The following is a 24,776-nucleotide window of genomic DNA, read 5'->3' on the forward strand; positions in this document are numbered from 1 at the left end:
ACTCTCCTTTCACAGAGGGCCCATCCTGGCTGGCCCTGCCCAGGGCACCTCCCAGGGGACGGCAGTGGATGGGGTGGCCGTGGAGCTGGAGCTTCCCAGGGTGGGCCTGGTGGGGCAGGGCCTCTTGGGTCTGCCGGGACCTGGGGTCCCATCGGCTCTGCTCCTTCTGTGGACATAGGAGGGCCGGGGCGGGGCGGGGGGTGGCGCACTCTCCCCATGGGTCTGCAGAGGAGGCTGCTGGAAACAGCAGGTTGCAGGGTGGCATGCTGGCCGTGGCCAGGGGGCGGGGAGCTGGGTAGCTGGTCTGCGGTGGGTCCAGGAGGCACAGGGGCTTTTGCCATCAGGCGGGTTGATGGGACCCAGGTCCTGTCCCTCGGCCGTTCCTGGGACCCCTCCAGGCACGTGGGCGGTGCTGGGCTGGAGTGAGGACTCGGTGGGCAGGTCTCTGGGAGGGGTGGGGGGATAAGGAGGAGGCCCTGTCCCTCCTCACCTGAGCGTTGTGCACCTGTTTGCCTGCCACCCCCTCTGCTGGCAGCCGGCGCCCAGGGTGCCATACCTGTCCTGGGTTGACAGGGCTGTGGTATGGTGGGCTATAGGGCGGGCTGCAAGATTTCCACTGCCTTTTGGGGTTTCCAGGACACCCCCTGCCAAAGCCTCGGCAGAAGTGGCAATGGACGGGCTGGCTCGTGGTGCTGGGGGAGGGTGAGTAGCAGTGCGGGGTGGGGAGGGAGCCAGGAGGAGCTTCCATCCCGCCTGGAGCCGGAAGCTCTGGCAGCTCGAAGAGAGCAATGCAGATGGGAGGCAGGCCGAGACTGAGGGGCCACAGGAGGGCTGGGGTCACGGCCAGGGTTGGGGACTGCAGGGAAGGGTGCTGGGGCAGGTGACCCCCTTTCTGCCTGCACCCAGGCTTCCCTGCGAAGGCGGCGGGGCCTCCATCAGGAAGTGGGCTGGGGCTCGCCTCGCGTGCCTTCAGGGTGGGCTCTGTCCCTGCAGACAGGACCCCATGCAGGACGCCGGGGGCACCCGTCCTGGCAGCCCCGGGGGTGCTGGAGACACACGGGGGCCGAGCCTGGGCCGGGGTGAGATCGTCTTCGGAGGGTCTGGGAAGAAACGAGGCAAGGTGAGAGCTGCCCCCACCTGGGGACTGGCCGGCACCACCCCCTGTGCTATCCTGGGCCCTGGGCCCTGGACGCCCATCTCCTCTGGGCCACTCTCTCATAAGGTGTCTGTTTGGAGCCCCCAGGAGGGCGGAACTCTAGAGCTGGTAGGCCCCTCTGGCTTTTGCCTCCTACCCCAACACACGGCAGGTCCAGGCTCCTCCTCCAGCCAGCCTTGGCTGGTGGGTCCAGATGGCCTGGGGAGCCCTGGCCTTCAGCTGGGGCCCTGCCCCCACCCTCTGGAGCCCAGCCCACCCCTGTGCCTAGCACCTCTCGCCCTGTACCCCTGCTCCCACCCTGCAGTTTGTGAGGGTGCCCAGCAGCGTGGCCCCGTCTGTGCTCTTCGACCTCCTGCTGGCCGAGTGGCACCTGCCGGCCCCCAACCTGGTGGTGTCACTGGTGGGCGAGGAGAGGCCCTTCGCGATGAAGCCGTGGCTGCGGGATGTGCTACGCAAGGGGCTGGTGAAGGCGGCTCAGAGCACAGGTGGGTCAGGGGGCAGGAGGGGGCATAGGTGGCTCAGGGTCAGGAGGGTCAGGGCACAGGCAGCTCAGGGCGCAGGTCAGGGGGCAGGTGGGTCAGGGCACAAGCGGGTCAGGGCACAGGTCAGGGGGCAGGTGGGTCAGGGCACAGGCGGGTCAGGGCGCAGGCGGCTCAGGGCGCAGGCAGGTCACGGTGCAGATGGGTCAAGGGGCAGGTGGCTCAGGGCATGGGTGGGTCAGGGCGCAGGCGGGTCAGGGCGCAGGCGGGTCAGGGGCAGGCGGGTCAGGGCGCAGGTCAGGGCACAGGCAGGTCAAGGGGCAGGTGGCTCAAGACGCTGGCGGGTCAGGGCGCAGGCAGGTCACGGCAGGCCGGTCAGGGCACAGGTCAGGGTGCAGGCGGCTCAGGGCACAGGTCAGAGCACCGGTGGGTCAGGGCGCAGGTCAGGGTGCAGGCAGTGCAGGTGGGTCAAGGCGCGGGCGGGTCAGGGCACAAGCAGGTCAGAATACCTGAGAGGCCGCACGCCGGCCCTCAGCCGCCAGCCCCATGGTCGCCCTCCCTCCGCGGTGCTGCGGGGCAGTGGGAGCCGCTCTGGGGTACACGGCCAAGGGACTGAAGGTCCCCAGGCTCAGAGCCTCCCCCAGGAGAGCCCGGCCAGGTGTGGGGCCAACAGGCCTCAGTGGGAGACCCAGGAAGGCTGCAGCCCCCACAGCCTGCTGCCCACAGCCGGGCCTCCCCGACCCCAGCTCTCGGGACAGCACGCTGGCTAGCCGGTCGCTGGGGTCAGAATTAAACTCCAGGACTTTGATTTTAGGGGCTGGGCCTTTGGAAAGCCCAGTCAGGGAGGGGGCTTTCCGCCCTCCTCCACCCCAGAAATGACTGCAGAAGAGACAAAGGCCCTGCTGACTGTCGGGCCGAGGGCTCCGTGCGCTAGAAGGACGTCCTGGGTTCTGGGCCAGCACAGGCTGGGGTCAGAGTCTCTGTCCAGAGGGCAGCGGGGCCTGGGGCCTGCCTCCAGCCCTAACCCTGACCTTGGTCCTGGAAGGCGCCTGGGGAGGCCCCTGTGCTCAGGGAGCCCTGTGCCCACAGGAGCCTGGATCCTGACCAGTGCGCTCCGAGTGGGCCTCGCCCGCTACGTTGGGCAGGCTGTGCGCGACCACTCTCTGGCCAGCACGTCCACCAAGGCCCGCGTGGTGGCCATCGGCATTGCCTCGCTGGGCCGCGTGCTGCACCGCCGGCTCCTGGACCACGCCCAGGTGGGCGCCGGGCTCTGGGCGCTCGGGCCGTGGGACAGAGCGGGACGGGGGTGCCCCCAGAGTCTCTGTCCAGAGGGCAGAGGGGCTGGAGGACGCGCCTGGCAGAGGCCGCTAGGGCCATCTCGCAGGCTGACCACACTGCACCATCTGTGACTGAGCCCCCACCTGCCAGGGCAGCAGTGGGCAGACCAGCCCTACCCTCGGTGGTCGGGGGGCGGGGCGCTCACGGGCCTGGGAGGGAGAGAGGCTGCTCTAAGGGACAGAGGTGGTGCCCGGACGCCACGGGGTGGGGGGCGCTGGACCCAGAGCCGGTGGCGGGGGAGGGAGGCAGAGGGAGGGAGGTGAAGGGAGGGGAGAGGGGATCCAGAGGCCTCCTGCCCAGTGAGAGGCCAGCAGGAGGCAGCATCTCCCAGGACCCGAGCTGGGAGGGGGCTGCCAGGCTCCCAGCCGGCACAGGCCTGGAGTGGGCACCTGGTTTCCAGAGACCCCACCCAGACTGGCGCCCAAACGCCCAGCCCGGCCACCGCCCCACAAGCTCTGTGACCTGGGGCTGGCTGGTGTCCTCCGCCCCATCCGGACGGGGGCCTGAGGCAGGTCCCCAGAAGGCCAGGCAGCCCCGTGAGTGGAGCCCCCCTCCACCCAGCATGCAGGGTTCTGTCTGGAGGGCGCCCTCCCTGGGCGCCCCCCGCAGCAGCAGCGGCCCTCCCTCCATCTGGGGGAGTGGGCCGTGCCTGGGCCTCACAGTGTGTGTGCCTAGGGGGCCGGCCCCGTGCACTATCCCTTGGACAACGGAGGCGGCCAGGGCCCCTTCTGCCCCCTGGACAACAATCACTCCCACTTCATCCTGGTGGAGCCGGGGGCCCCCGGGGAAGGCGACGGGCCCACGGAGCTGCGGCTGCGGCTGGAGAAGTATATCTCGGAGCAGAGGACGGGTTACGGGGGTGAGGTTGCCCGGGGGGCGGGGCTGCCCGCGGGGGAAGGGCGGGGGCGGTCCACAGGGGCGGGGGCTGCCGGGAACACCGTGGTGGGGGGTCGCAGGGGTGGACAGGGCTGAAGGACCACCAGCGTGGGCCGGGACGGGCATTCCAGGCACCAAACATGCCAGAGCGTTGAGACCTGGGCCACTGTGGGGGTCCTGGGTGAGGGGGCTGCTGGCCAGGGTGATGGGGAGCAGGCCTTTGGGGAGTCCCTGCCAGGAGGCAGCATTTCCCCCAAGCAGCAGAGTGGTGCCAGCGCCCCCCCCCACCCCCCCCCACCCCAACCAGAGGCCTGGCTTGGGGCTCCAGGCTCTGCCAAGAAAGAGACTTGCAAGTTTCCAGGGGCCTGTCTCCCTCCACCGCCGGCAGTTCACTGCCTGCAGGGGGCAGTGCTGCCCGAGGAGCGGGCTCCAGCTTGGCCAGGGCAGGTCTGAAAGCGGGATTTGCCAAAGCCCGTGTATTTACAACTAACGTTTACGAACAATCACAATATACGTGGGATCGCTGGCAATATTTATAAGCAGAGTGTGTGTCTGCCAACTGAGCACTCTTTAGTGAAAACGCAACCTCAGCCGTTTACCCCTCACCTTGAGGACGCAGGACTGGCCCGGGCTGCTGAAGCCGGGAGGCTCACACCCTCTCAGCCCAGTATCCTTCCCGCTCGGCAGGCGCCTTGGGAGTTAGAGGGAACCGTTCTCTGGGCCGGGGGCCGTCCAGCCTGTCCTGCCTCCTCCTGGCAGTTTGCCAAGCTTTCCCCACACAGCCCACCTAGCAGATCCAGGCTTCTGGGGCTGCACATTCAGGTCTCACAGCTGTTTTTTCGGGGGTAGGTGACTGACCCCACCCCTCCTTCACCACACTGAGGTGCTCTGGGGCCCTCGGATGGCCTAGCAAGTGGTCAGTGGAGCTTCCTGCCCTGGCCGGGGAGAGATGCCCGCCTTTGGAACGTGGTTGGCGCGGCCAGGGACCCAATGTTCGACTTGACGTTTAAACAGCCATGAAGCGACCACACTGGAGAGTGGGGTGTGGGCCTGGCATCCTTGTCCTGGTTGACAGGACAGCTGGGAGCCCCTCTGGAGAAAAAGCCTCTTGCCTAGAGTTTGCCCAGAAATGCCGCAGGCTGGTGGTCTGAGGCCCGGGGGGTTACCCCACAGGAGGGTTCTGGGCCCTCCACTCACTCGGGCACCTGGGTGGACGCTGTTCTCCATCTGCCCACAGGAACCAGCAGCATCGAGATCCCTGTCCTCTGCCTGCTGGTCAATGGGGACCCCAGCACCCTGGAGGTAGGGCAGGAGGGGGTTTCCCACGGGGCCCCCCAGCCAGGGCTGGGATGGCACCTGGTGCTGATTGGGCCCACTGTGCCCCCTCCGCCTGCCTCAGAGGATTTCCAGGGCTGTGGAGCACGCCGCCCCGTGGCTGATCCTGGCGGGCTCGGGGGGCGTCGCAGACGTGCTCGCTGCCCTCGTGAACCAGCCCCACGTCCTGGCACCCCAGGTGGCTGAGAAGCAGTTTAGGGAGAAGTTCCCCAGTGAGCACTTCTCCTGGGAGGACGTCGTGCGCTGGACCGGGCTGGTATGAGCCGCCGGAGAGAAGGCCACGTGCTGGCCCTGCCCTAGACCCCAGAGCCTGGACTGCACATCCATGCCCAGCCCCGCTGGCTGCAAAGCCCCTGGGCTGGCCCCCGCTTCAGGCCCTTGTGGAGTGGGGACGCCTGGCTCTGAGGGTGGGGCTGCCCTGGGCCCAGGGGACGGCGGGCTGGCATTCTGGCTGGGGGCCGCGGGGTCACCTCTGGGCCTTTGTCCTGGGGTCCCAGCTACAGACCATCGTGTCCCACCGGCACCTGCTCACCGTGCACGACTTCGAGCAGGAGGGCTCCGAGGAGCTGGACACAGTCATCCTCAAGGCGCTGGTGAAAGGTGAGGCTGGGCCGCGCCTGCCGGGCCCCCGCGGGAGGCACTGGGCGGGGAGGGTGGCCGGCCAGCCCGGCGAGGGCAGCCCCCACCCCGGGCTCTTGGCCTCCAGGAGCCTGCGCCTGGGGTGGCTGCACTCTGCTGCGAGTGCCAGCGCGTGTGGCCGTGTGCGAGTGTTTGAGCGTGCGTACAGCCGCTGCTCACTTGGGCGGCAGCACGTGTGACCAGACTGAAGGAACACAGAGCCTTCCAGGGCCTCCACACGATGATGACACGCAAATCCACGAGAGGTTCTGTCTCTGGAGGTTTTACGTTAGCTGTATTTTATCACAAATTTGTTTAACTATTTAATTATTCATCCCTAATTTTTATTGATTTAGTCTTGGCTGAGCTTGGTCTCTCTTGCTGCACTCGGGCTTTGCCCTGGTTGCGATGTGTGGGCTCTCACCGTGGAGATCCCTCTCGTCGCAGACACGGGCCCCGGGTGCCCGGGCCTCAGTGGCGGTGCTGCGTGGGTTTCGCCGCACCCCGGCGCGGGGGAACCTCCCAGAGCAGGGAGTGAGCCTGCGTTCCCCTGCATTGGTGGGCGGATGCTTAACCTCTGGACCACCAGGGAAGTCCTTAGAAAACTACAGTGTTCCGCTAATTCAAGGGCTTCAGTGCTTTTCAAGGCGGGCCACGCCTACTGTAGCTCCCGAGCGTGTCCACCGCCCAGAAGACCCGCTAGGCCCCTGCTCCCCCCGGCCTTTGGCGCCCACGAGCCTGCGTGTCTACAGATCTGCCCGCTGGGGGCACTTCCTGGACATGGGCCCATACACCCTGTAGCCTTGAGAGTCCTTCTCGGAGCCCGATGCTCGGGGTGGTCGTCCAGGCGCCGCAGCCAGTACAGGGGCGCCAGCCCTTTAGAACAGCGACAGTCCGAGTTTTGTTTCTCTGTCCCCCTGTGGAGGGACATTCGGGTGGCCTCCACTTCCTGGCTGTCCCTCAGTGTGTTTCTCATTGAACGTACACCTGTTGCAGGGCTGACCGCTGGTGGGGGACACAGACAGGAAGGGGCTCTGTGGGGCAGGGGGCACCTTTGAGGAAGGGAAGGCTCCTCCAGACAGGTGCCTGCTCCCCACTATTCCACCCAGCCCTAGGGTCCCCTTGGGGTCCTGGAGCTCCCAGCAGCGGGGTGGGTGGAGTCTTGTGGCTCCTTGCCAGCACTCAGAGGGCGGGGAGGGAACCAGGGCATCGTTTCCATGGCCACACATCTAGGAGACCCACCCTGAGGGACCCTGTGCCCACTGGTTCTGCCAGCACCTGGGTTCCCCTTCACCCACTCCGCCTTCCCTGCCTGCAGCCTGCAAGAGTCACAGCCAGGAGGCGCAGGACTACCTGGACGAACTGAAGCTGGCCGTGGCCTGGGACCGCGTGGACATTGCCAAGAGCGAGATCTTCAACGGGGACGTGGAGTGGAAGGTGGCTCCTGGCTCTAGCCGGCACCGGGCGGGGGCCCTGATGAGGGGCGGGGGGCAGGTGGTGTCCAGGGCCAGCCTGGCCTGGCTGTTGCCAGGGGAGCCGGGGAGGCCAGGGCACCTCCTATTGGGCCTCAGTCGTCGGCATCCCAGGCAGGATGGGCTAAACGTCAGTGGGCACAGGCTGCCTCGGTGCAGAGGGACAGGCAGGGCGGGGCACGCAGGAGCTGAGGTTCTTGCGGAGGGTCCCCACGCCCCTCCCGTGGGCTCCCTTCCCCACGGGCTCCCTCTCACCCTCCACGCGGCGCCCCAGTCCAGTGACCTGGAGGAGGTGATGATGGATGCGCTGGTGAGCAACAAGCCCGAGTTCGTGCGCCTCTTCGTGGACAATGGCGCGGACGTGGCGGACTTCCTGACGTACGGGAGGCTGCAGCAGCTCTACCGCTCCGTGGCCCCCAAGAGCCTGCTCTTCGACCTGCTGCAGCGCAAGCACGAGGAGGGCCGGCTGACGCTGGCCGGGCTGGGTGCCCAGCAGGCCCGGGAGCCGCCCGCCGGGCCGCCTGCCTTCTCCCTGCACGAGGTGTCGCGAGTGCTCAAGGACTTCCTGCACGACGCCTGCCGTGGGCTCTACCAGGCGGTGAGTGCAGGCAGGGGTGGCGAATGTGGCGGGAGGCGGGGGCGTGAGTGCGGGTGGGGGGCAGTGAGAGGGACGGGTGGGGATGTGTGAGTGCGGGCGGGACGGGGGTCGGGGGGAGGGGTGCGTGAGTGCGGGCGGGGCGTGGCCGCAGGCTGACACACTTGCCCTCCAGGAGCGGGGCCCGGCCCGGAGGAACTCGGGCCAGAAGGGGCTTCTGGACTTGAACCAGAGGAGCGAGGACCCCTGGAGGGACCTGTTCCTGTGGGCGGTGCTGCAGAACCGCCACGAGATGGCCACCTACTTCTGGGCCATGGTGCGGAGGGCAGGAGCGGGGCTGGGGGTCCCGGGGGGCTGGGAGGATGTGGGAGAGGCCTGTGGGGCTGGAAGGTGGCTGCGCACTTAGGCCCGGCCTCCCAGGGCCAGGAGGGAGTGGCGGCCGCTCTGGCCGCCTGCAAGATACTCAAAGAGATGTCCCACCTGGAGACGGAGGCCGAGGTGGGCCGGACTCTGCGGGAGGCCAAGTACGAGCAGCTGGCCCTGGGTGAGCATGGGGGTGGGCACCGGGGGTGGGGCTGGGCGGCCCGATGAGGACAAAGCCCCACGTCTCAGGCCGGCCCAGCGGGGACACTCGTGGAGAGGGAGGCCTCTACGTCCCGACGGGGAGGCCGGGTGGGGACGGGTGCCTCTCGAAGCCCCCGGGGAGGTGGGCGCGGGCGCACGGCCCATCCTGCGGGTCCAGCTCTGCGGGGGAGGCGCCCGGCGGGCGGGCCTGGGCGTCACGCCAGGGGCCACCCCCGCAGACCTCTTCTCCCAGTGTTACCGCCACAGCGAGGAGCGCGCCTTCGCCCTGCTGGTGCGTCGGAACCGCTGCTGGAACAGAACCACCTGCCTGCACCTGGCCACTGAGGCCGACACCAAGGCCTTCTTTGCCCATGACGGGGTGCAGGTGAGCCCCGGGGCGTGCTGTGGGTGCGGCCTGGGCAGACAGCAGGTGCCCCAGCCAGCTTCCTCAGGCCGTCACCTGGCCAGTGTCCAGGCCATCGGGGTGGGCAGGTCCATTCCTGGAAGCCGCCCACCTGACTCCCTCTGCTGGCCACTCTCCCCACTAGCCCCAAGTCCAGCCCTTTCTCCACCTCTCAGTTCAGTTCAGTCGCTCAGTCGTTTCCGATTCTTTGCGACCCCATGGACTGCAGCACGCCAGGCTTCTCTGTTGATCACCAACTCCCGGAGCTTACTCAAATCCATGTCCATTGAGTCACTGATGCCATCCACCCATCTCATCCTCTGTCGTCCCCCTCTCCTCCTGCCTTCAATTTTCCCAGCATCGGGGTCTTTTCCAATGAGTTGGTTCTTCGCATCAGGTGGCCAAAGTATTGACGTTTCAGTTTCAACATCAGTCCTTCCAATGAATATTCAGGACTGATTTCTTTTAGGATTGATTGGTTGGATCTCCTTGCAGCCCAAGGGACTCTCAAGAGTCTTCAACATCACAGTTCAAAAGCATCATTTCTTCGGCACTCAGCCTTCTTTATGGTCCAACTCTCACATCCATACATGACTACTGGAAAAACCATAGCCTTGACTAGACGGACCTCTGCTGGCAGAGTAATATCTCTGCTTTTTAATACCCTGTTTAGGTTGGTCATAACTTTTCTTCCAAGGAGCAAGTATCCTTTAATTTCATGGCTGCAGTCACCATCTACAGTGATTTCAGAGCCCCAAAATATAAAGTCTGTCACTGTTTCCATTGTTTCCCCATCTATTTGCCATGAAGTGATGGCATCTGATGCCATGATCTTAGTTTTCTGGCCAACTCTTTCACTCTCCTCTTTCACTTTCATCAAGAGGCTCTTTAGTTCTTCACTTTCTGCCATAAGGGTGGTGTCATCTGCATATCTGAGGTTATTTATATTTCTCCCAGCAACACTGATCCCAGCTTGTGCTTCATCCAGCTCAGCATTTCTCATGATGTACTCTGCATATAAGTTAAATAAGCAGGGAGACAATATACAGCCTTGACGTACTCCTTTCCCACTTTGGAACCAGTCTGTTGTTCCATGTCCAGTTCTAACTGTTGCTTCTTGACCTGCATACAGGTTTCTCAGGACACAGGTCAGGGGGTCTGGTATTCCCATCTCTTTAAGAATTCTTTACAGTTTATTGTGATCCACACAGTCAAAGGCTTTGGCATAGTCAATAAAGTAGAAGTAGATGTTTTTCTGGAACTTTCTTGCCTTTTCCATGATCCAGTGGATGTTGGCAATTTGATCTCTGGCTCCTCTGCCTTTTCTAAAACCAGCTTGAACATCTGAAAGTTCATGGTTCACGTATTGCTGAAGCCTGGCTTGGAGAGTTTTGAGCATTACTTTGCTAGTGTGTGAGATGAGTGCAATTGTGCGGTAGTTTGAGCATTCTTTGGCATTACCTTTCTTTGGGATTGGAATGAAAACTGACCTTTTCCAGTCCTGTGGCCACTGCTGAGTTTTCTGGATTTGCTGCATATTGAGTGAAGCACTTTCACAGCGTCATCTTTCAAGATTTGAAATAGGTCAACTAGAATTCCATCACCTCCACTAGCTTTGTTCATAATCATGCTTCCTAAGGCCCACTTGACTTCACATTCCAGAATGTCTGGCTCTAGGTGAGTGATCACACTATCGTGGTTATCTGGGTCATGATGATATTTTTTGTACAGTTCTTCTGTGCATTCTTGCCACCCCTCCTTAATATCTTCTGCCTCTGTTAGGTCCACCCTTTATTGTGCTCATCTTTGCATGAAATGTTCCCTTGTATCTCTAATTTTCTTGGAGAGATTTCTAGTCTTTCCCATGCTACTGTTTTCCTTTATTTCTTTACATTGATTGCTGAGGAAGGCTTTCTTATCTCTCCTTGCTATTCTTTGGAACTCTGCATTCAAATGGGTATATCTTTCCTTTTCTCCTTTGCCTTTAGCTTTTCTTCTTTTCTCAGCTATTTGTAAAGCCTCTTCAGACAATCATTTTGCCTTTTTTCATTTCTTTTTCTTGGGGATGGTCTTGATCCCTGCCTGCTATACAATGTCATGAACCTCTGTCCATAGTTCTTTAGGCACTCTGTCTATCAGATCTAATCCCTTGAATCTATTTGTTATTTCTACTATATAATCATAAGGGGTTTGATTTAGGTCAATCGCGAATGGCCTAGTGGTTTTCCCTACTTTCTTCAATTTAGGTCTGAATTTGGCCATAAGGAGTTCATGATCTGAGCCACAGTCAGCTCCCGGTCTTATTTTTGCTGACTGTATACAGCTTCTCCATCTTTGGCTGCAAAGAATATAATCAGCCTGATTTCAGGGTTGACCATCTGGTGGTGTCCGTGTGTAGTTGTCTCTCGTGTTGTTGGAGCGGGTGTTTGCCATGACCAGTGGCTCTCTTGGCGAAGCTCTGTCAGCCTTTGTCCTGCTTTGTTCTGTGCTCCAAGGGCAAATTTGCCTGTTGTTCCAGGCGTCTCTTGACTTCCTACTTTTGCATTCCAGTCCCCTATACTGAAGAGGACAGCTTTTTTTGGGTGTTAGTTCTCCACTTCTGGTCTCAGCAAAAGTCAACCCTGCTAACCCGGAGCCTGGCCTCCCTCCATGGAAGGTGTTCCTTCTCCACCAGGAGGGAGGCTCTGGGGGCTCCAGGCTGGGAGGGCTGATGCCTTAGCTGAACCCTGAAGGGGTTCAGGCTGCTGCAGGCACTGGGGCAGGTGTGGAGGGGGTGGGGCAACAACACCCCTTTGTTTCAGGCCTTCCTGACCAAGATCTGGTGGGGGGATATGGCCTCGGGCACCTCCATCCTGCGGCTGCTGGGCGCCTTCTTCTGCCCAGCCCTCGTCTACACCAACCTCATCACCTTCAGGTCCGTCAGCACATGCAGCAGCTGCTTGCCATAGCTGTGCTGGTGGCGACACAGCCCAGCCTCCACCCCAGAACCCCGCCCGCATCTGCATGGCCCGTGCGCCCCCTCCCCTGCATCTGCGTGGCCCTGTACGCCTCCTCCCCCGCCGGCATCTGCGTGGCCCTGTATGCCCCCTCCCCCGCCCGCATCTGCGTGGCCCCTGTACGCCTCCTCCCCCCCCCGCGTGCCCCCTCCCCGCATCCCTCTGCAGTGCATCCACTGGTCAGGTGCTCGGGGCCGAGCCGGAGCCTTGGGTGCCCTCCCCATGACCCTGAGGGGCTCCTGTACTCGCAGCGAGGAGGCCCCTCTAAGGACAGGCCCAGAGGACCTGCAAGAGCTGGACAGTCTGGACACAGAGAAGAGCCTGCTCTGCGGCCTGGGCAGCAGGTGAGGGCCTGCAGAGGGGGCAGTGGTGGGGAGCTGGACTTCCGTGGGCAGGGGTGAGCTCTGGACCCCGGGTGCCCGTCTGACCATTGGTCGTGGCCTCCTTCGGGCACAGGGCGGAGGAGCTGGCTGAGGCGCTGAGGAGCGAGGGTGACCGAGACCGGAGAGCCGCCTTCCTGCTCACGCGCTGGAGGAAGTTCTGGGGGGCGCCCGTCACTGTGTTCCTTGGGAACGTGGTCATGTACTTTGCCTTCCTCTTCCTGTTCACCTATGTACTGCTGGTGGACTTCCGGCCCCCTCCTCAGGGGCCATCGGGGTCTGAGGTCGCCCTCTACTTCTGGGTCTTCACGCTGGTGCTGGAGGAGATCCGGCAGGTCAGTGGTGGGCCCGGCCTGGTTGCAGACGGAGCCCGGGGGGTTGCAGGTCACAGCCCGGCCCAGGAGGGGCCGTGCCCCGCGAGGGGGCACCCAAGCCGCCATCACTGGGCCGTCTGCCCCTGCCAGGGCTTCTTCACGGATGAGGACACACACCTGGTGAAGAAGTTCACGCTCTACGTGGAGGACAACTGGAACAAGTGTGACATGGTGGCCATCTTCCTGTTCATCGCCGGGGTCACCTGCAGGTCTGGGGGGCCCAGGGCCTGGCGGGGGGAGCCGCCCCGGGGGGCTGGGGGGCAGGGCTGCCTCCAGGATGGGCCCGCCCGGGCCTGGCGCCCGTGCTGTGCGTCCCGGAGGAAGCCCCAGCCCTCTCTGGGCATGGGCGACCGCCCAGCCTGCCCTCCCGCCCACCCAGGATGCTGCCCTGGGCCTTCGAGGCCGGCCGCACGGTGCTCGCCATCGACTTCATGGTGTTCACGCTCCGGCTCATCCACATCTTCGCCGTCCATAAGCAGCTGGGCCCCAAGATCATCATCGTGGAGCGGATGGTGAGCCCGGGCCGGGGCGGCGGGGCCGGGGCGGCGGGGCCGGGGCGGCGGGGCCGGGGCGGTGGGGCCGGGGCGGTGAGCCCGGGCCCTGCCCGGCGGGTGCTGACCCTTCTCCCCCCTGCCCCCCGAGATGAAGGACGTCTTCTTCTTCCTCTTCTTCCTGAGCGTGTGGCTCGTGGCCTACGGCGTGGCCACGCAGGCGCTGCTGCACCCACACGACGGCCGCCTGGAGTGGGTCTTCCGCCGCGTGCTCTACCGGCCGTACCTGCAGATCTTTGGGCAGATCCCGCTGGACGAGATCGACGGTCAGCACTCAGCCTGGGCCGGGGGGTTCCGCACGGGGCCCCGCCCCGGGGAGTCACAGCACTGAGACCCCCTAGCAGCACACTCCTTTTGTAAGACCCTGGACACCCGGCCCTTCAGCAGGGCGTCTGGGGGTCACAGGAGACCCTGGCTTGATGGCTGACGGAGGGGAAGTCCCCAGGGCCGGCCCCCAGGCCCGGCACACCCTCCAGGTCATGTCTGGTGGGGGACAGGTCCGGGCTGATGGGTGCCAGCTGTGGAGGCCCCAACCTCGGGCCCTAGGTGGGAGACGGAGATGGAGCTGTGGGCAGAGAGGGCCGTGGGGGCGGGGTCCTGGCAGGGGGGGTGGGCAGGCACTGGGCACAGAGCTGGGCGCCCCCCTCACTGGCCATTGCCTGGTCTGGGCCCCAAGCTGGCCCTCCCAGCACGCCCCTACTGACAGTATGCATGCGGCCCGCCTGCTGGGGAGGCCCTCAGCTGGAAGGCTGCTCCTGAGGGCACCCTAGCTTCTGGGGACCCCCCCGACATGTGAGCCCAACACCCTGCCTGGCTTGTGTGGCCTGCCTGAGGGGGTGTCTCCAGGGAGGCCCCTGTATAGGGGTGGGGGTGGGGGCTGGTGGAAAGTGAAATTGCTCAGTGTTGTCCGACTCTTTCGGACCCTGTGGACTGTAGCCCACTAGGCTCCTCCGTCTATGGGATTTTCCAGGCAGGACTACTGGAGTGGGTTGCCATTTCCTTCTCCAGGGGATCTTCTGACCCAGGGATTGAACCTGGGTATCCTGCATTGAGGGCAGACTCTTTGCCGTCTGAGCCCCCAGGGAATCCTCCAAGAATTTCCCATGATAGTGCAGTGAGGGGTAGGGGGTGCTCGGGGAGCCCCGGGCTGGACCCGGAACACCTGTGTGGGCCCCGGCATGGCTGGGGTTCACTGAGGAGGAGGAGAAGGGGAACCAGCCCCTCCAACAAGGGGGCCCAGCGTGGGGGCCCAGGGCTCCGGCCGTGCTGGGCCCTCCCGGGGTGTGGAGCGGGGGCAGCGGGTCCTTCACTCAGGCGGGTGTCACGGGGCGATCACGGGCGCAGAGTCCCTGAGGCTGACTGCGGCCGCTGAGGCAGGTCAGCGCCTGTGACCTGGTAAATATTTGTCCATGGGACGAGGACGTGACTGAGACCGGCAGGCTCCGGGCTGAGGGGCTGTGCCGTCACGGGAGCTGCCTTCTAATTAGAGGGTTTTGCGGGCTCATTTCCTGGGCTGTTTTCTTAGTCCCCCCATGTGTGCTCTCCCGCGGGCACCGTTTTCCAGGCCATTAGTTTAATGGGCCCCTGCCTGCCCTCCCCGGGCGGCCCCGCCTGGGGGACGCTGCCATGACCTCCAACTGCCCCAGTCCCACGGGGCTCCTCGGGAGAAGGCGGGACAAGTGGGCGCCCAGGACTGGGCAGGGGTGGGGTCCCTCCCACCCTGATGGCCACACATGGGTACGAGGGAACTCTGTTATGGTTTGGGGTCCCTAGGAGCCCGGGGTCACCTGGGCAGGACTAGGGGGTGCAGGCTCTCAGGGGTCCAGTTTTCAACACCACTGTAGCTGCCAGGCTGAGCCCCAGGCCTCAGGGTGGACCCCCGGCCAGCCCCTCCCTGGGAGCCCACCGCCCCGTGGGCAGAGGGTGGTTTGCTCACTTACAGGCCAAGAGGGAAGGCATCCGCAGCCTGTGGTCCCAGCTGGGGTCCTGGGAGGCCGCGGGAGCCGGCTCCAAGTGTCCCGGGCAGAGCCCCGCTCTGGGCCCCAGGAGGCCCCGGGACCACCCATCTCCCAGCTGGGCCTGTCGGCGCCTCTGAAAGTCCCGGGGGAGATGCAGGCGCCTCGTCACCACGGAGCTGCTTCCATCAGATGTGCAGGCTCTCCAGGCTACTCGGGGTGCCCAGGGGGAGAGCAGATCTGCAGGCCAGGAGGGCGGGGGCAGCTAGGGAGGGGTCTCACATGGAGCCCCCAACCCCCATCGAAGTACCTCACTCAGGACGGGCTCATCCCGTGAGGGAGACACACAAGGGAACAGGCCCTGCCAGCCTGGCATGCGAGCCCAGAGGTGGGGACACGGCACACGCAGAGAAACAGAGCCCCCCGTGCCCCCTGCTGAGGCACAGCATGAAGGCGGGGGGGCAGTCATGAAACACAGTCCTGCGTGCAGGCGTGTGTCCAGGTCCACACACACACGCGGCCTGCTGAGGTCACCCCTGCAGCCTCAAGCCCTCCTGCCACGGAGACGCCCCAGCCCCTGAGGCCCCCGCACCCGTGTGCCCTACCCTGGCCTCCATCTGCACATCCCTCCCATCTCCCAGGGCGGGGGTGGGGGCCAGGCTGGCCCTGCAGGGGCTGAAACAGGCAGGGGAGGGGCCCCTCAGGGATGCCGGCCCCTCCAGAATCCCCATCTGGGGCCTGGAGCTCAGCCTGCCCCAGACTGGGTGCTCACTGCCCACGCCCCTCCTGCCCCGACGGCTCGAGGAGCCGGCTCGTTCTTGGGCCTGCAGTAACCTGTGTCAAGGGCCTTCTGCCTTTGGGAAGGTGCAGACCTGCCCCGCCTCAGACTCCTGGCGGGCAGTGAGCCACAGGCCTGAGAAGTCCTGCAGGAGAGACCTCATGCCCTCGCCAAGGCAGTGGCCCCCACGCTGGCTGTGAGCAGAGTTTTGGGTGGGGGTGGGGTGACATGGGCTGGGCTCTGCCTCCAGAGCCCATGGGCTGCTGTGACCTCAGCCCAGGAAGCGGGGGGACGTGGGGCTGGCATGGCCAGGCAGACCACCCAGGACCTGGTTGTCCCAGGGCTTGGAGTCTGAGCGCCGAAGCCCGGACTGTGCCCAGGAAAGCACGGGGACCGGCTGCCTTCCCAGCCCCCCCGCCCCGGGTGGCCTCAACCGCGGGGACACGACTCTAGACGCCCGAGGGTGCTGGCGGCTCTGGCCCGCCCCAACACCGCGCGCCCGGCCCCTTGCAGAAGCCCGCGTGAACTGCTCCCTGCACCCGCTGCTGCTGGAAGGCTCGCCCTCCTGCCCCAACCTCTACGCCAACTGGGTGGTCATCCTCCTGCTGGTCACTTTCCTGCTGGTCACCAACGTGCTGCTCATGAACCTGCTCATCGCCATGTTCAGGTGGCTGCCCTGCTGCCTGGCTCTGTCCACTTTGGGGGGGCCTTGGTTCTGGTCTCCCCAGCCCAGACCTGTCCAGCCCTCCAGACCGCAGGGGACAGTCGCCTCTCTGCCCTCAGGAGGGGCTTGGATAAGGGGTGTCACTCCAGAGCTGGGGCTCCCCTCTGGAGGTCTCCCCTCTGGCGCTCAGGCCACCGAGGAGGTGGTGCAGGCCCGGCAGGTATGTGCGGGTGGGTGCCTGGGTCTGCCAGGCTGCAGCAGAGGGGCGGTGGGGGACCCTGGGGGCGGGGCGGGGATTAGGGCCGCGTGCCCACGCCACCCCCGGTCGCCCGCAGCTACACGTTCCAGGTGGTGCAGGGCAACGCGGACGCCTTCTGGAAGTTCCAGCGCTTCCACCTCATCGTGGAGTACCACGAGCGCCCCGCGTTGGCGCCCCCGTTCATCCTCCTCAGCCACCTGAGCCTGGTGCTCAAGAAGCTCCTGCAGAGGGGGACCCCGCAGAAGCGGGCACGCCTAGGTGAGGCTCCTGCCAGAACCGCGCAGACGGAGGGGCCCTGGGCGGGGCCGGGGGGCAGCGGGCTCCAGCCCCCTCTGCGGCAGCCCCGAGGGCTTGCCCACCATGGGGCCTCCAGGCCTGGGCCCTGCCCTGAGGCTGCCCGGCTCCCCAGAGAGGGACCTGCCAGAGCCGCTGGACCAGAAGGTGGTCACCTGGGAGGCGGTGCAGAAGGAGAACGTCCTGAGCGAGCTGGAGAAGCGCCGGAAGGAGAGCCAGGGGGAGCTGCTGCGGAAGGCGGCGCACAGGTGCGGGGGCGCCAAGCCCACAGAGCTGCCCGCGGGGGCCAGCGCCCTCCCTGCAGGGCCGGGAGGTGCTGGGGGCGCTGGTGGAGGGCCAGCTCAGGGCGGCTGGGAGATCTCTGGGGGTGGCAGGCTGCCTTAAGGCTGGCGTGGCCCCTCACATCACTGGGTCTGGGCTGGGTAGGGACGTGGCCCGGTTCTAACAAGCAGCCTCTCACCCTGGACTGGGCTCTGCTGGGTCAGGCCTGCCCTACACTTGAGGGTTGGTGCCAGTACTCATGGGGGTCCTCCTGCTCTGGGGCGAACCTCACACCCACACACCTGGTCCTGCTTGCGGGTGGGGACAGCCCTGACCGCCCTCCCACCATGCCCAAAGGGCCGGAGAACTCTGAACTCAGGTGCCCACAGAGGCTCAGTGACCCCCAAATGCACCCGAAGGGCCTGGGCATCAGGGCAGGGTGATGGGAAGGCCCCTGGTGCGGGGCACTGGCCTTCAGCAGCCTGCTGCCTGCCCGCTCCCGCCACAGGGTGGACGTCGTAGCCAAGTACCTCGAGGGCCTGAGGGAACAGGAGAGGCGCGTCAGGCATCTGGAGTCTCAGGTGGGTGGGTGGGCGGACCAGGGCGTCCTTCTCCCTGGGCAGGGCCTGGCAGGTGGGCGGGCAGTCAGGGCAGGGGCAGGGTGGAGAGGGCCTGGGGCTTCGGAGCTTGTTGCCCGCCCCTCTGGGAGGAGACGCTGCCGCTCCCTGGGGGTCCTGTGCTGAAGACCCCTCCCCGCCCACTCCTCACGCACACACTGGAGCCTCTTCCTCCCTCTCCTCGAGTGACAGCCGCCAGAGCAGGGCTGGGGGCAGCTGGCTGGCAGGGCTGGGGGCGGGGGACGCGGGCTCGGCCCCGGAGCCCCCAGCCTTCACTCTTCCAGGTCGGCTACTGCGCAGCGCTCCTCTCCTCCGTGGCCGAGTCGCTGGCCCGCGGCAGCGCCTACTGGAGTGAGTGTGATGGGCCCCGTGCCCTGGGCACTCGGGGGACGGGTGGGCACGGGCAACCCTCTGCCAGCCTGAGGCCTGTGTCCTCTGCCTCACCTTAGGCCTCCGCTTTCTACCTGTCCTGGGAGAAGACAGGCCCAGGTTCTGGATGGTCCTTGGCTGGCCACGGTCTTTAGGGCTGGTGTGGCCCTCTGTAGGAACCCACCGACTCAACTGGGGTGTGGTTCATGGGCCCCACCGGCTGCTTCTGCCACCCATCCTGCCCAGGGCCAGCTCTCTCCAGGGCTGCCCCACTGGGGGCCCAGCAGCTGTAAAGGGGTCTTCCTCCCCCCCCGCCCCAGACTCTAGGAATTCCAGCATCGGGAACCCACCGGCCTCTGCTGACCACGGAGGAGCCCTGGGTAGCAGGGAGTGCCCAGAGGCTGGCCAGCCGCCCTCCAACCCCTCAGCCACTTGGACATGAGCGCAGGGAGCCCTGCACTCCCAGGGGCCCAGGCCTGGAGGGCACGGCCCTCAGCTAGTCATCCTGGGCCTCGTGGAGATGCCGGCACACCCCGCCACCAGTCAAGCCCCCCAGGTGGGATGCACCGCCCTCGCCCTGCCCAGCACCTCCGCAGGCCTGGGAGTGCAGCGGCGCATGTCACGGGCCCCCGAGCCCCATCCAGAGCCAACCAGCTGGGGCCAGAAGAGCAGGCCTCGCCGGGTGTCCTGTGGGGGAGCCTCCCTTTAGGGGGGCAGCTGCCTTGGGGTCTACGCCCAACCTGTGCCACCCACCAAGAGACGTCTTTTTCTGAAACGCTTGGAGTTAGGATCTCTGTCTTCAGGACCCAGGCTGAGTGTTCAGCGTCAGCTGCTGCCCCACGCCCGACAGCACGCACGGCGCGTGCCGGGCCATCCCGTCCGGGCAGTGGCGGCAGGTCACCATCCCTAAAGGACCCAGCGCCACCCCCCAAAACTGCTTTATGGTCAACAGAGCCGGGAAAGCACACCCACACCTGGGGCTGCAGTCCCAAGGCAGAGGGGACCCCGGGAGGTGTATGTTTAGTGAAGCATGTGACAAGGGAGGGAGTCCAGGCCCCTCTGGGAACCTCACACAAGGCGAGTGGGCAGCCAGGCTGGTCTCCCCTTCCCTTGGGGACCTGGAGCCCCGGGGCAGGCGACACAGCGGCAGGGCCAGGCTGGGGCTTGACAGCAGTCACCGGAGCCACCCTGGCGCCCTCTAGGGACCGGCTCAGCGCCCAGCACAGCAGTCAGCAGTCCCGGCGACACCGGTCATCCCCACACACAAGGGTCAGCACAGCGTGCAGGGCCACCAGTGGCCACTCCCCGGCCACGCTCCCACTCCGCTCTCCCCAGATCCACATCAGCCCCCGTCCCCAGCCCTCACGCCAGCAGCTGGGAGTCCTCCCTGGGACGGGCTGGGGCCTCAGCCTCTTGCTCAGGACCAAGGAGGGACTCGCCTCAGTCGAATAGAACGACCTCCTCCTGACGAGTGCGGGACACCGAGGCCTGGAGGGCGGAGGGCCCCAGCTGCGGTCGCCGGGGGAGAGGTGGTCCACACAGATACACAGAGCCAGAAAAACACGCAGAGCCTTTACTGTCTCCCGGGCAGAGGATGGGTTGGGCCTCCCATCACCCCTCGCCCAAAACCAGGCGAGGTCTCCATTCCCTGGTGGCACCTACAGGCAGCTGGCGGGCCAGCTTGCTGCCCTGGAGCCCTGAGCCCGCTCCAGCCCTGAAGCCGCCCCAGGGGCAGCGGTGGCCAGCCTTCCAGCACAGCCAGGTCAGGGAGGCGGCTGGGCGGTTTCCCGGCTCACACCTCCGCACCTGGGGCCTCAGGGCTGCCACCCTTGCTCCGAAAGTGGTCCCTGCTCCGCTTCTTGCTGCTGTGGAAACCCACCGTCTCCACCAGCGGGGGGCTGCACCCAGAGCCGGCGTGGGCCATGCCGAGAGGTGCACCCACCTCCTGCAGGCCCCCTCGGGGTCCGCTCCACTCCTCGGCTTCGGGGCTCCCGGGCCTGGCCAGGTGGGCCAGCTCCACGGGGCCCTCGCCCCCCGCCGCTCCTGGAACCCCAGGGTCACCCCTGCCCGGCTCCCCCGCCTTTCTGGGTACCCTCCTCCTGTCGGGCCGAGCCTCGCTGGCTCGGGTGGGTTTGGTGAAGACAAGCCGGCCCTCCCCGCAGCTGGAGGGGTCCTGGTTGAAGGAAAGCATGTAGTTGCTGGGGGCGGCCAGGTTTTGCGGGCCCAGGAAGGCCAGGGCGGCAGCCCGGTTGCTCTGCTCGCTGGCCTCGGCCACATCTTCCAGGCTGTACCTGGTCCAGCGCTCAGGGTGGGTCACGTAGTCAGGGACAGGGGGCGCCCTCGGGGCAGCAGCGCTCCCAGCAGCCCTACCTGGGCCCCCCGCTGCAGGCTGGCTGGAGGGTGTCAGCAGCTGCCGGAAGCTGCCCCCGTCACCCAGGCTGGCTGGAGCCACAGCGGGCACAGCCCGCCCGGCGGCCCCCTCCAGCCTATCAAAAATGCTGTGGCTGCGCTGGGAGAAGGTGGAGCTCGTGCCTCTCAGGTGGAAGGGCTGCACTGCCTCTGCGGGGCGGCCTCTGCGGGGCGAGGGCGGCTCATCGGGGCCTGAATCCCCGGAAGCCTCCCCAGACAGCGCCCCCGGGGACAGGGCATCCACCCCAGCACCATCAGGCAGACTTAGGTCGGAGTCCGAGTCGCTGAGGGAGACAGTGTCGGGAGGCAGGGCGTCGACCTCCAAGTCAAGGAAGTGTTGGCTGTCCCCTGCCTCTGCCATGTGTCCCCAGACCACGCCACACCTGCACCAAAACAGCCCCGGGAGTCCCCGAGGACACAAGCTCACACCCACCACCCCAGGCAGGATCAGCAGGAAGAGCAGTGTCCCAGGAGGAAGGGCCGGCCCCCGCCCGCGGGCCCCCACCCCCGCCACACCGACCAAAAGCTCTCCTCTTACCTCCCCGTCTGACGGGCGCCTGCTGGGTGCTGGAGGGCAGGTGGGTTGAATGCTGACGAAGGTTCTTCCTGGCACGGCTCTGCTCAGCAGCTCTGTGACTGGCTAAGGGCAAGGAGGGACAGCCAGCCATCAGACCAGATGGCGGACAAATGGAAGTGGTGCCAACATCCCCAGAGTGGGCCTGGGTTTACAAAGCCCCCAAAACAGCCAGGCCCAGGAGCTGGTCCTTTTGACTTGTCACCTCCCTCAGTCCTCGCCAGGCAGGGCTGACTGGAGCCACCAGGGGACCCGCACAGGGTGGTCTGGTAAGAGAGCAGCCAGCCGGGGTGTCAACCCAGGGTCACCAGCAACCCTTGCGCTCCCTCTATCGGCCACGTGTGGTAGTGGCAGGCAGTACGCTTAGCAGCTCAGTTGCGTCCGACTCTTTGTGGCCTTTTGGATTGTAGCCTGCCAGGCTCCTCTGTCCGGAGAAGGCAACGGCACCCTACTCCAGTACTCTTGCCTGGAAAATCCCATGGACGGAGGAGCCTGGTGGGCTGCCGTCTGTGGGGTCGCACAGAGTCGGACACGACTGAAGCGACTTAGCAGCAGCAGTAGCAGCAGCAGGCTCCTCTGTCAACAGGATTTTCCAGGGAAGAGTACTGGAGTGGGGTGCCATTTCCTTCTCCAATAAATAATGAAGGAATGAAGGAATGACACGTATAACATATAATTTTGTGCTAAAGCAGGTATCATCCTCCTCACACTGGCTAGCAGCTGCAGGTGTGAAACATTAAAAAAAAATGGAAACTGAGGATATTCTGGCCACTAACTGAGTAATTTTTCACTTCAGAGAAAGACTGTCACTGTTTCGTTTTGACACAGTGCCAGTGTTTCCACACACTAGCATATTCAATTACTTTCTAATGGATTACAAGGAGTTGTGAAGGATGATCACTCTTTTCAAAAAGTGAAATTACAGAATCTACATCGTATCAGTCACTAGTCTAATCGTGGTAACTGACACGTCCTGTGGTGGTTCCACGTGATAGCTTATTACATGTTTTCAGGTCAGTGAGTGCTCAGAGGGGCGGAAAACAGCTGACAGTCGTGGCGCTAACTGCAAACCGGCTCACTGAACAGCTCGAACTGACTCAGTCAGACTTCATAAACATTTGTTGTGTGGATGAGGAGTACATTTATTCACTTTGCTAACAACTGCAATAAAGAATTTTAGAGCTTGCTGCGGGATGCTACCTGGGAGAAGGGCAGGCAGGAAGTACTCCACAAAGCTGGAGGCAGCTGCCGGCTCTGTGGGGAGGAGGTGTGCTCCTGAGTGCAGAGAGATGCCCTGGCAGCTCCAGAAGGGACTGCAGCCAGGTCCTTGGCATCTGAGGGTCAGGCTCTCAGGAAGCTGGCTCAGCCTTGCTTGGCAGAGGCCGGCCCCACAGCTCCTGAGGCAACCTCCAGCGACATCTGTGATCCTCCACACACCCTTCACTTTCCCCGCGGAGCACAGAAGTCCTGCCAACACCTGGTTAGCATTCCAGTGTCACCAGGCACCCTGAAACTTGTTTCCAGGCTCAGAGGACAGGCCTCAGCCTCCACCAACTTCCTCTTCCCACCAAGCTTCCCTTGCTTGCCCAAGGTGACTCCGTTGCTCCTGCACCCACCAAAGACCAGGCCAGGTGGACCAGGAGTGGCTCTGAGTGCCCTGCTCCAGGTCAAACACAGGCGAGACCTCCATTCCTCTGGGCCTTGCATGACTCCCAAAATGAAGGAACAACTCCAGGAAAGGGGACACGAAGTAAACGCCAAAGGTCTGTTTTAGGGCTGGCAGGACAGGAGTGGGGAGATAATTTGCCCGTCATTCAGTACGCTGGAGGCAAAGCTGGAGTTTCAACCAGCCTCCGGCTTCCTAAATTTGCACTCCCGTCCCCTGGACGCCCGTGATCAGTGGGACACTCCGAGGGGAGCCGGGAATCGCGCCCCCAGATCGAGCATGCCAGGTCTGCGCCTCTTCAGTTCTCTGAGAACTTCCTGAGCTCACTGCAGGGCAGAGCTGAGTCCGGGCTGACGGAGGCGCGGTTTTCTCAGGGCCGGGGTCGGGGCTGGCCATGTCCCAGGGAGCGCTGGCTTCCTTGAGGGTTGTCTCTCGCCCCCAGGAGGCAGAGCCTTGATTTTCTCCACTCCACGCGCCCGGAATCTCGGCGCGTGCCCAGCAGGCGCTCGTTGTCAGCTGGCTGAGTCCTGCGGCCAAGTCGGGCGGGGGCGGGCCAAGGGTCCGGGCCTCACGAGGGTCTCCCTGGTTGGGGCAGCAGACTACGGACAGTGGCCCGCTGAAGCCGGACGGGTCAGCAGCGCGACCCTCCCCACCAAAAACCTACCGGCTCACTTCGGCCTGGCTGCCTCCATCTTGAGCCGCGCTCAGCCCCATGGGAAACCGAGTCCCCCGCTGGCCGATGGCCGCTTCCCCCGCGCCTGAAGAACTACATCTCCCACAAGGCACCTGGCTTCTACTCCTGAGGCCTATCGGGAGTGATGTCTTTGCGCATGCGCTGCCTTCCCTACAGGAAACCGTGGCGCTCCTTCGCGAAGAGACCGGAATTGACTCAGAAAGGGAGTCGGGGTGAGGAGGCAGGGCTGCGACTCCCAGAATGCTCCAGGGCTAACGGCCAGAGCCTCGTTCCTGGTACTGTAGCCCACTTTGCCGGAAGCTGCGAGAACCGGAAGTGCGTCAACGTATCCGGCGCGGTTCCCAGGCACTTCCGGTGCTGTTCCGGAGCAGCGGTTCCTGCGCTTTAGGGCCCCTGGAACCGGGCCGCGGGGCGTGTCCCGCGGTGTACATTTGTCCCGCCCACTGGACGACTCGGGCAGGCCGCCGCGTGGCAAGCCGCCTGAGGGGGGCGCCCTGGCCTCGCCTGCCGATCGTCTGACTGGTCCTCTCTGCTCCGAAAGTCAAAGTCTCCCAGTCGTGTCCGACTTGGCGACCCTGTGGACTATACAGTCCACGGAATTCTCCAGACCAGAATACTGGGATGGGTAGCCCTTCCCATCTCCAGGGTATCTTCCCAACCCAGGGATTGAACCCAGGTCTCTTCCACTGCAGGCGGGGTCTTTACCAGCTGAGCCGCCACGGAAGCACCCACTGACGCTCAGTCTCCCCTGGTGGACGGCCAGAGCGAGCCCTCTCGGCCAGGGCCGCACCCAGGAATCCAGGGTTCAGGCCATGCTGCGGCCCAGCCCAGGAACCCAGAGAGGAAAGAGGGCCCATTTTAATGTTTCCCAACCTTCGGACTTAAGACTTCCCCGGTGGCTGAGACGGTAAAGCATCTGCCTACAAAGCGAGAGACCTGGGTTCGATCCCTGGGAAGATCCTCTGGAGAAGGCAATGGCACCCCACTCCAGTACTCTTGCCTGGACAATCCCATGGATGGAAGAGCCAGGTAGGCTACAGTCCGTGGGGTCGCAAAGAGTCGGACACGACTGAGCGACTTCACCTTAACCTTGGGACAC

At 64.5% G+C, this 24,776-nt stretch overlaps 2 protein-coding genes across 3 annotated transcripts; one reads left to right on the top strand and one right to left on the bottom strand.

Moving 5' to 3' along the window:
- Positions 1–399: 399 nt before the first annotated feature.
- Positions 400–19,117, top strand: TRPM5 (transient receptor potential cation channel subfamily M member 5). Its single transcript, XM_040255314.1, has 25 exons — positions 400–702; positions 994–1,120; positions 1,461–1,641; positions 2,725–2,891; positions 3,649–3,832; positions 5,087–5,151; positions 5,249–5,440; positions 5,682–5,784; positions 7,121–7,239; positions 7,549–7,935; positions 8,045–8,185; positions 8,290–8,413; positions 8,673–8,818; positions 11,638–11,750; positions 12,084–12,176; positions 12,289–12,547; positions 12,677–12,795; positions 12,966–13,098; positions 13,229–13,403; positions 16,384–16,537; positions 16,870–17,051; positions 17,203–17,335; positions 17,857–17,929; positions 18,250–18,316; positions 18,655–19,117. The coding sequence occupies exons 1-25, from the start codon at positions 671–673 to the stop codon at positions 18,774–18,776; spliced, it is 3,591 nt and encodes a 1,196-aa protein (XP_040111248.1). The 5' UTR covers positions 400–670; the 3' UTR covers positions 18,777–19,117.
- Positions 19,118–19,885: 768 nt separating this feature from the next.
- On the bottom strand, positions 19,886–23,970 carry TSSC4 (tumor suppressing subtransferable candidate 4). 2 transcript variants are annotated; one of them, XM_040255315.1, is made up of 3 exons: positions 23,648–23,970; positions 21,282–21,383; positions 19,886–21,126 (listed from the first exon to the last, which is right to left on the bottom strand). In XM_040255315.1, exon 3 carries the CDS (start codon positions 21,102–21,104, stop codon positions 20,127–20,129), a length of 978 nt encoding a protein of 325 aa, XP_040111249.1. In that variant the 5' UTR covers positions 21,105–21,126; positions 21,282–21,383; positions 23,648–23,970; the 3' UTR covers positions 19,886–20,126. The 2 variants fall into 2 exon arrangements, with proteins under 2 accessions (XP_040111249.1, XP_040111251.1); XM_040255317.1 differs by having other exon boundaries at positions 22,934–23,970.
- Between the last annotated feature and the right edge of the window lie 806 nt (positions 23,971–24,776).

This window comes from Oryx dammah, unplaced genomic scaffold, assembly GCF_014754425.2.
Source record: "Oryx dammah isolate SB20612 unplaced genomic scaffold, SCBI_Odam_1.1 HiC_scaffold_15, whole genome shotgun sequence".
Classification (NCBI taxonomy): Eukaryota; Metazoa; Chordata; class Mammalia; order Artiodactyla; family Bovidae; genus Oryx; species Oryx dammah.